The sequence below is a fragment of the Vombatus ursinus genome, unplaced genomic scaffold (genome assembly GCF_900497805.2).
Source record: "Vombatus ursinus unplaced genomic scaffold, bare-nosed wombat genome assembly UNPS02004704.1, whole genome shotgun sequence".
Taxonomy (NCBI): Eukaryota; Metazoa; Chordata; class Mammalia; order Diprotodontia; family Vombatidae; genus Vombatus; species Vombatus ursinus.
In genome coordinates, this window is record NW_020944482.1 from 2,236,018 (window position 1) to 2,244,763 (window position 8,746).

At 38.3% G+C, this 8,746-nt stretch overlaps 1 protein-coding gene across 3 annotated transcripts in view; it reads right to left on the minus strand.

Moving 5' to 3' along the window:
- The window catches only part of TRIM16 (tripartite motif containing 16), a 41,171-nt gene that overhangs the window by 6,631 nt on the left and 25,794 nt on the right, over positions 1–8,746 (minus strand). Inside the window, exons 5-6 of one of the 3 annotated variants that reach the window (XR_003567179.1) lie at positions 7,872–7,967; positions 2,564–4,159 (exon numbers count right to left, since the gene is read on the minus strand). Coding sequence is in view for 1 of the 3 variants with exons in the window: in XM_027840659.1 (XP_027696460.1) it covers positions 3,555–4,159; positions 7,872–7,967 (701 nt within the window). In the remaining 2 variants the exon portion in view is untranslated. Of the gene's footprint in view, positions 1–1,199; positions 4,160–7,871; positions 7,968–8,746 lie in introns of those variants that run through there. The other 2 variants (XR_003567178.1, XM_027840659.1) reach the window with 2 other exon arrangements.

The following is an 8,746-nucleotide window of genomic DNA, read 5'->3' on the forward strand; positions in this document are numbered from 1 at the left end:
CCAAGTTTGGGAAAGCCTAGGGAAGTAGGATAGCACAGTACCTTTGGAGTCAGAGGACCTGGGTTCAAATTCTACATCTGACACGTTACCCATATGACTCCCATAGACAAGTCACTGATCTCTGGTTTTCAGTTTTCTCAAAATTTGTAATATGAGGGTGCTGGGCTAGATGGTCTCTGAGATCCCTTTCAACTCTAGATCTGTGATCCTATAATTGTTTTACTATTAAGGGCCTCTGATCCCATTGGGAGAAAAGAAATTAACTGAGAGCCACAGAACCATTTTTTCCTCTTGGAAAAATAGGAAACATTCAAATTCAATAAAAACATGGACAAGTACCTGTTAAGCATAATTAAAGGACAGAATCAGATAAAGTAAAGGAAATTTATACTTTCATCATTCTATCTTCCTGAAATTCTTTCCCTTCCTACTTCCCAACCATTCCCATCATTTCTACTCTTCTGTTTATCTAAAATCATGCTATTCTTTCTTTATGGTCTAGTTCAATTGCTTCTTGCTCCATGAAATGTACCCCACCACTGCACCAGCCTTTAACTTTCTAGTCCCTGTAGCAATACTATTATTCATACCACTCTTTCCCTTTGTATAGCTCTCCCTGTGAGTTGAGATAAAGGATTTGAGTCTCCAAAGAATAGCTGCTACTTCAATGTTCTAGGGTACACTGTGGATCTAGGAACTGGATGATGAACCCCCTAGGAAGCTCTCCTAGGCCATGGATCATTTTTTTTACTCCCATTGCTCCCCTCTGACTCAGAGAGGTGCTTATATTTTGTTTAAAAACAAATAGTAGGGGGGCAACTAGGTGACGCAGTGGATAGAACACCAGCCCTAGAGCCAGGAAGACCTGAGTTCAAATCCGGCCTCAGACACTTGACACTTAACTAGCTGTGTGACACTGGGCAAGTTACTTAACCCCAGTGCCTAGTCAAAAAACAAAAACAAACAAAAACAAATAGCAGGATGCTAATATTTTTTTAACACATTAAATCTTCATAGACTCATGGAATCATATATTTGGAACAGGAAAAGACCTTGAGAATCATTGAGTCCAACCATCTTGTTTTACAGATGAGGAAACTGAGACTCAGAAAGGTTAAATGACTTACTCAGAGTCATGCTAGCCCACACTGCCTCTCTTTGAATATATCTGTGAGTAGTATATTCTGTGAATCCTTCCCTTATACTTGTATTTTTTACCTTTTTATGCATATGATATATGCACTTCACTTCAACTGACCTTGTCCCCCTAGGGTTGAAACTATGTCTAATAAATCTGTTCTCCTAAGACCAAATACATAGCATATACTCAATAATGTGTCCTATGTGGACAGTTTTTCTTTTTTTCAAAGTGTCTTGAAGCAGCTGTGGTATGTTACTATTATCTATGAAAACTACTGGCACAACTGTTCATTCAGCTAAGTCTGTACAGTCTCCAGCTTTTTACCTAGTAGGTACTGGGTTCTGTGTTTTGAATTTAAGGATATAGCTTAATTTTCTCACAAAGTTCATGGGTCTTTTGCTTCATGTTGTTCCCACCCACTTGCAGTCCTTGACTTGCTTCCCTTCTGAGACCCAAAATATGCACACATTTGGCTTATACGTTATATGGAATTTCCTACCAGTAAATTTAAAATAAAATGCAATAATGTTGATAGCTGAAGTGGCTGAATGGGGAAGAATCATAGGTGTTACACATTGCATGTTATTATAAGTTGTGCTGATTGTCAAAGATTCACATTGCAAGCTTCTCTCATATTTTAGCCACCTTTTTCTCTCTTGTTAAATATATTTAATCTGTGGTGTAAATAAAACATAATGCTTAGGAAGGCAAGTGAGGAAAGTCTTAGGATAGCTATAAATGTGATCACTATTGCTTCTTGAATACTAAGTCACTTCCCCTACCCAGAATACCATCCCCTGTAACAAAGAATACAAAAAGGAGAAGAAAAAGTCAACAAAATTAACCATTGGAAGTAAGATAGAGAACTGTAGTCTGAATGATTTAAAGGGGAAAAAAAACCATATTAGATGAATACATAACTGTTTGCATTGTACACAGAGCACGAGTTAATGGATTGATACTAACCTAGAAGGAATTTTACTATACCATATCACAAGGCTCTATACTTGGACATGACATATTTCTTTTTACTAAAGATTTAGAATAAATACATAGCACAAATAAAAAATTTATTAGATGAAATGAAGCTGGTAAACAAAGTCCAAGTTCCTGAATAAGAATTTTGTGCCAGTGCCAGGCTCTGCCCCATCCTACACTCTTGGATGAGAGGTATGGGTCTTGATCCTATCTCTGGTGCGTTCTGGATGATGCTGCCACTATCCTGCTACAATTCTTGATAAAATGGCTGAGTCCTGGTACCTCCTGCTTTTTTCTGGCCTGAGGTAGAAAGCTTGCTTAGGAGCTGACAAGGCTGCCTTCTGCCTCAATCCCTTTCCCTGTGCTCTGCCTCGACTTCCTAGACGTTCCATGAGTACACTGCCTTCAACCTTATCTCCACCTCCATTCTCTACTGTTACCCACTGGGATTAACTTTGTTCGCTGGTTTGAGTCTATATATCAGAAATCTTGCTGCTTCAGGGTACTGTGAGGGCCCCATGTCTTCCATTGCCTGGGTGCCTCTGTCCCATTTCCATATCCTTGGCTAGTCAGCTACTGGAAGTTGACTTTGTCTCCTGCTATGACGTGGATAAGTCAGAATCCCAGATCTCATTGACTTCAACAGAGGATTTATCAATAATATTATCACACTGGCTTCAGACTTCACTGAAGAGCCCCCTTATCAATATACCCACAGTCTCCTGACTGATTGCTTGTGCAGTCCTGGATGTAAGAAGGATCTTCCCAGCATTTTTTCTTTTTCAGTTTTGCTGGAGTGTCTCAGAGAAAGTACACTTGACTATAACCTTTCCAGAGGTCTCAAAGGCTTTCTGGTGGAAGAATTTTTCGTGCTCCATGCAGTCTATGGGTTTCCACTTCTGTTAACAGGGAGGTAGATTTTTGGCTCAACATAAGGAAGAACTTTCTAGCAACCAAAGCTGTCCAATGACCAAGGTCTATCTTGTGAGATAGCAAATCTCTGTCATAGATCCTATAGGGAGGATTTCTGTATAATGTAAAACTTTTATGGTCCCTTTCAGAGTCTAGAATAATATATTAGGCATATCAATTATATTATATGAACTATTTTAGCAAGTATTGACTTCTGGAGGTCAAAATCTAATATATTTTTAGTAACCATTCAGAGCACCTAGCACAATATTACTGAGCCCTCAGGAAATACTATTTTAGAATGCCAAAAGGGGAATTAAGAAAAATGTCTTAGAATATGCTGTATAGAACAACACAGCATGGAATAGGGTAGAACAGACCAATATTCCTTTTTTTCTTCTCTGATTTCCAGGATTTCTAATGTTGGACAACCCCAACAACATTTGTCCCATAATAATTTTTGAAGTGTAAGTCACTGTCTGAAGTCTGTTTGGTAGAGGAATTTGACTTGGACCCTTAGATTCTATGAAGTAGCTTCTGCTGAGGAAGTTGGAGAAACTATTGGTAAAGAATGTAAGATCTCTGCTTTTTCACTCAATTCTATGATCTGGATTGAACTATCTTTCTTTGAAAGCCAGAATGCAGGGTAGACTGGCTCAGCAAAATCACAGTTAAACCTATGAATCAGAACCATAGTATCAAACTCAATCCCATAGAAGGAGAGAATGTTCCGTACATAGTTCAAGTAGATCCCAAGCCTCTGGAATTGACCAACCCCCAGTGCAGTCTCAGAGCCACTGTGCCAGGCACTAAACTCCTTTCCGTTCCAGTGGATACTCCAAGAAAAGCTATTCCCTGAGATACAACTATTACTCTCTGAGCCCTTTGGGTCTATGTTCTTATTAGTCACGCCAATATAAACACCTTCTCCTTTGATCTCCAGTTCAAAATAATATTGGTTTAAGTACAGACTCTGCTTGGAGAGCACTTGTCTCCAGTGCTCAAATCTGCTAGGATGGTCTGGGTATGGGTGTTGCCAGGGAGAGGTATTCGTGACTTTGTGGTTGTCCTCCTGAAGCCTGAGATACCTATGAGCTGTGTCAGGATCAAACGTGATGGGGTAGGCATCTAAAGAAACACAAGATAAAGGAGAGTGATTAAGAAGACATCAACAATCAAGGGAATACATCTTCCAAAACAGCTGACCACAGACACAAATAAAACACAAAGTCCCCCCTGTTTTCTAGTCAGACCCATACTCAGGTTATGGTTTCACCAAACAGGATAGGGAAAAAGTAGAAGATGAAAAAGTATTCATTTACTTCCTAATCTCTAGGTTTTTGACAGCTAAACCATTCGTTAAATATGAATAGTGGCTTGACAGCTGTTTGTTGATGAAAAGCTTGGAAAAGATTTCACGCTGTAAGTCATCTTTGTTTAAAGAAAAATGGCTATGGAAATGACCCCTATTAAAGCTTTGAGACAGAAGCCCCAAAGCCTCATAGTTAATAGACTTTGAGCAGTGAGAGTAATCAACTTTAAGAGTTAAATAACTGGCCAAACCTTTCTCGAGAGCTTGCTAAGACCCAAGTCAACACACCTGAAATTCACCATATTTAGCAAAATAGGTTGTGTTTATATTAAATCAATTTCAATCACTACTCAGAAAAAAATTAATCTTTTTCTACAAAAGGTACAGAAAATTAATCTTTTTCTTATTGCTTGACATAACCTTATTATATAAGCTTCACAACTTATACTAGATGGAGGGAGGAAAAAGGGAAGGAGGGAGAGGGAGAAAAAGGCAAAAGGAGGGAGAACAGATTTAATTTGTCGGAAGGGAAACAATTCAGGAGTGCAAACCCTAGAACTAAGCACTTAATAAGTTTGAGTGGGCTGGACAGGTTCGTTATTAAAAAATAATGTTGATCAGTAGTTGATCACAGATTGGGAAAAATATCAATTGAGGGACACCATACAAGAAAAAATATAATTTATTAACTTTGGAAGGCAAAAACTACCAAATGTCCAATTTATCCAATAAAATTAAGAATGGGGTGAAAATTTTTCATTTTATAAATAAAATCATGTTTGTGTGTGCATATGTTTCACATGACAGTTGGTACTACTAATATCTGATTCCAAAGCCTTATCACAGTATGGAAGTGATACTAGGTTCTTCAAAGACTAAGTTAACAGAGTTCCAGTTCTAGCCGTCTTTAAGTTTAAAAAGTCATCTATTTGTATTAATTCTTTTTGTCTTCACATCACATTCATTTCCAAATATATATCTCTTCCTTATCCCTACTTAGCAGGCATTCCTTTGTTACAAAGATTTTAAAAGAATTTTGAGGAAAATCAGCAAAACAAGCAATACATCTACTATGTCTGTCAGTAAATGCACTATTCCACATCCAAAGTCCTCCAGCTCTGTAATGAAGGAGGTAGGGTACATTTTTTCAACTCTCCTCCACAGTCAAATCTGGTCATTACAATGTCATGCATTCAGTTTCCTTTTTCTTGTTCTTTCCGCTTACCTCTGTGAACAGCCAGAGGAATCTATAGCCCCACTCTCCTAGGCATAGTTCCTATTTTACAATGCTAGTACATTTAAGGTTCAACCACATCAAGTTCTAGTTAAAACAAGTTGTTGAAACTCTCCTAAAAGTTTGCTGATGTGGCATAGTTTTAATTCTACCTTCCTCATCCTGAGCAGGCTTTCCTGGATAACATTGAAAGAATTCTTTTTGCTACAATCTATGTTCATGGACCCCACTTCCCCACTGGCAAGTCAAAGCTGTCATGGTGAACCCTTCATCTGAAAATTCCAGTGGCTCTACACCTTCGGCTAGAGTACACATTCCACTGCTCATTTGTCACTTCTTATAGCACAGTAAAAACCCATTAAATTGATAAAGTGCAATTTTCTTAGGTATTCTCCAATCTCTGAGTACCTAAATTATTTCCACGTTCTGGTAAAACTTAACTAAAAGTTTTGAGTTTGGGTTAATATGGCAGTCCTCTAAGGACTGGCCTAAGTGTGGACAGGCTCATGTTGGCCACATGGTGGCTCCCTTTCTTCAGTGATTCCCTATTACCCCTGAGATCAAATACAAATGCTTCTCTTTAGCATTTACAGCCCTTCACAGCCTGCCTCTAACATCATTTCCAGGCTTTGCACTAGCTGTCCCTCAAGCCTGAAATGCATTCCTCTCCTTATCTTCATCTTTTAGAATTCCTATTCTCCTTTAAAGCTCAGTTCAAATGTTATCCAATCCCCAACCCACCCCTACCCCCAGTTCTCATTCTCTCTGAAATTATTTTGCATATGTTTTGTATATACTTATATGTGTGTAACTCCATATCAATAATGAGTGCTGCTGAGATTTATAGTTTTTCCTATCTGGAAAGAGATTAAAGGATCATAAGCAACATAAGGAAATTTCAGAACTTTGTAGTTCGGTGGTGAGGAGTACGCCCTGGCTGGTTATAAGACAACAATGGGAGCTGATTGCAAGTGAAGATCCCTATAGCCAGAAATGAATATAATTACGAGCAATTTTAGCCTTGTCTGGCTCACTAATCTACTTCAGGAATGATCTGCCTGGACAGAACTTACTGTTTGCCTGAATACCTACCTCACAACTACTGAGAACAAACAAATTTATCTACTGTCAAGTATTATGTCCAGTTAGGGAAGAGGGAAAGACATGGAAAGAGGAAGAAAAGAAGGAAGTAAAAAGAGTGGGAAGAGAAAGAGAAAAAAAAGAAAGAAAGAAAGATAGACCTACAGGAAGCCAGAACAAATGAAGAAGGAGAGACAGGGGAACAAAGATAATGACACACACAGTCACACATACATATAAAAAGACAGTAAGAACAACATTTGTACATAGTGAAAGTCTCAGAGACTAGCTTTCATTTATCAAAAAAAAAAAATAGTATATGACCTCAGAATTAGAAGGGACCTATAAGGTCACCGAGTTATACCTCACTGCCCAAAACACAAATCCCTTTTGCAGTATAGGCTACATTCCCTCACCCCCAGTAACAAGGAACTCATTTTCTAATAATACAGTCTATTACATTTTCTGACAGTTCAAATTGTTAAAAAGTTCTTCATAGGATTTGGAACTGGAAGGCACTTTAAAATCCTTTACAGACTTACTAAACTGATAGATCAGGTTTGTGTTGTACATATAATTTAATCAGATTTAAGTGAAGCTTTAGATAAAGTATTTCATGCTGTTCTTGAGGGAAATATGTGAGGTAGAATAGGGGTATCCAAAAAGGAGGTTCTATACCCAAGTGCCTGTGTTATGACTCTAAGAACTGTGAGATCAACACACTCTCACTAACCTCAGCTATAATCACCCAATATTCCCCCACTTTGTCCTCCCCAAATTCCCAACCCCTTCCCTTATGTTGTCAACACTTTGGGATGATTACAATGACTCAGGAATCCACAACTGCTGTTTGCAAAATCATCTCCTTCCCCCAGCATGCTCACAGCCTAGTATTCAGATGACCTCATGGCCACAGCAAGCACTCCTTGGCTGGCTCTGAACTCCCAGGCAGTTTATAGTGAATAAGAGCCTCACTCCCCTCCCTTTTGCTTCTGATATGATGGAGTAAGTTGCACAGGATGAGTAGGCATGAATGTGTTGTGATACACATCACAGAACTCATTATCTTTCTTCTTAAACCCACCCCTCTTTTGTAGTTCCCTTTTTCTGTCCAGTCACCAGTTATATGTGATTCTTCCAGTCTAGTTCTAATTTAAAATATTATAACTATACATTTAAGCAATTTGAGAAGCATGCTATTCAAAACAACTTACATTTGAGAAAATCAACTCTGCAGCTAGGTTCAGGTATTGAAGTCCGGTAATTGTGGGGCACAACTGCAGACATTTCAGTATTTATCTCATACTCTTCTGAAAAATGAATACAGGCCGGTTAGTTGGATTGTCGGAGGAGCCTAAGAAATCTAATCTCCCTGGGCAGTTATTTTCCCTCTATTGCTAATGCCTCACATTTTAATGGAATGGGACAAATATCCCAGCAAGCTCAGTGGCTAAACTTTTAGGGAAGTTATTTTTCTCCAGAGCAAAGTGATTTGCTAAAGATCCTAAAGGGTTTTTTGGGGGGTTTTTTGTTTGTTTGTTTGTTTTTAGATTTGGATGAAGTAGAGGGTTAATTTGTTTGAGGTATACATCATTGAGTGGGGCATCAGAAAACTGAGAAGTTAGCTTTAGCAAGTGTTGGGCAATGGAGAGCAAGTCACTTAACCTCTCAGGAACCCTGGACCATTCCATAAAGCTATAATTTTGATATGAATAACAGATATCCTTTGGTAAAATTACATAGTAGGAGTTCTCCACACTTTTGAAATAGGAGATCTGAAAAAAAGAGGAATATCAATGAATCAAGAATTTGACTGATAAACCCTTTTCTCTCAGGGGCTTCATCTGTTAAAAAAGAAAAAGGAATCTTGATATTTATGTGGTCCTATTTTTAATACATCAATGATTCTAGAAATTTCTTAGAAGAATTGAGGCATGTTAAATGAATGCTGCCCTTAGGTTTGATTCCTTTCCCTGTAATAGCAAGATCAGGTTTGTATAAACATGTTGATATTCCTAATAGATGTTTGTACAGGGGTGTGTGTGTGTGTGTGTGTGTGTGTGTGTGTGTGTGTGTGTGTGTGTGTGTG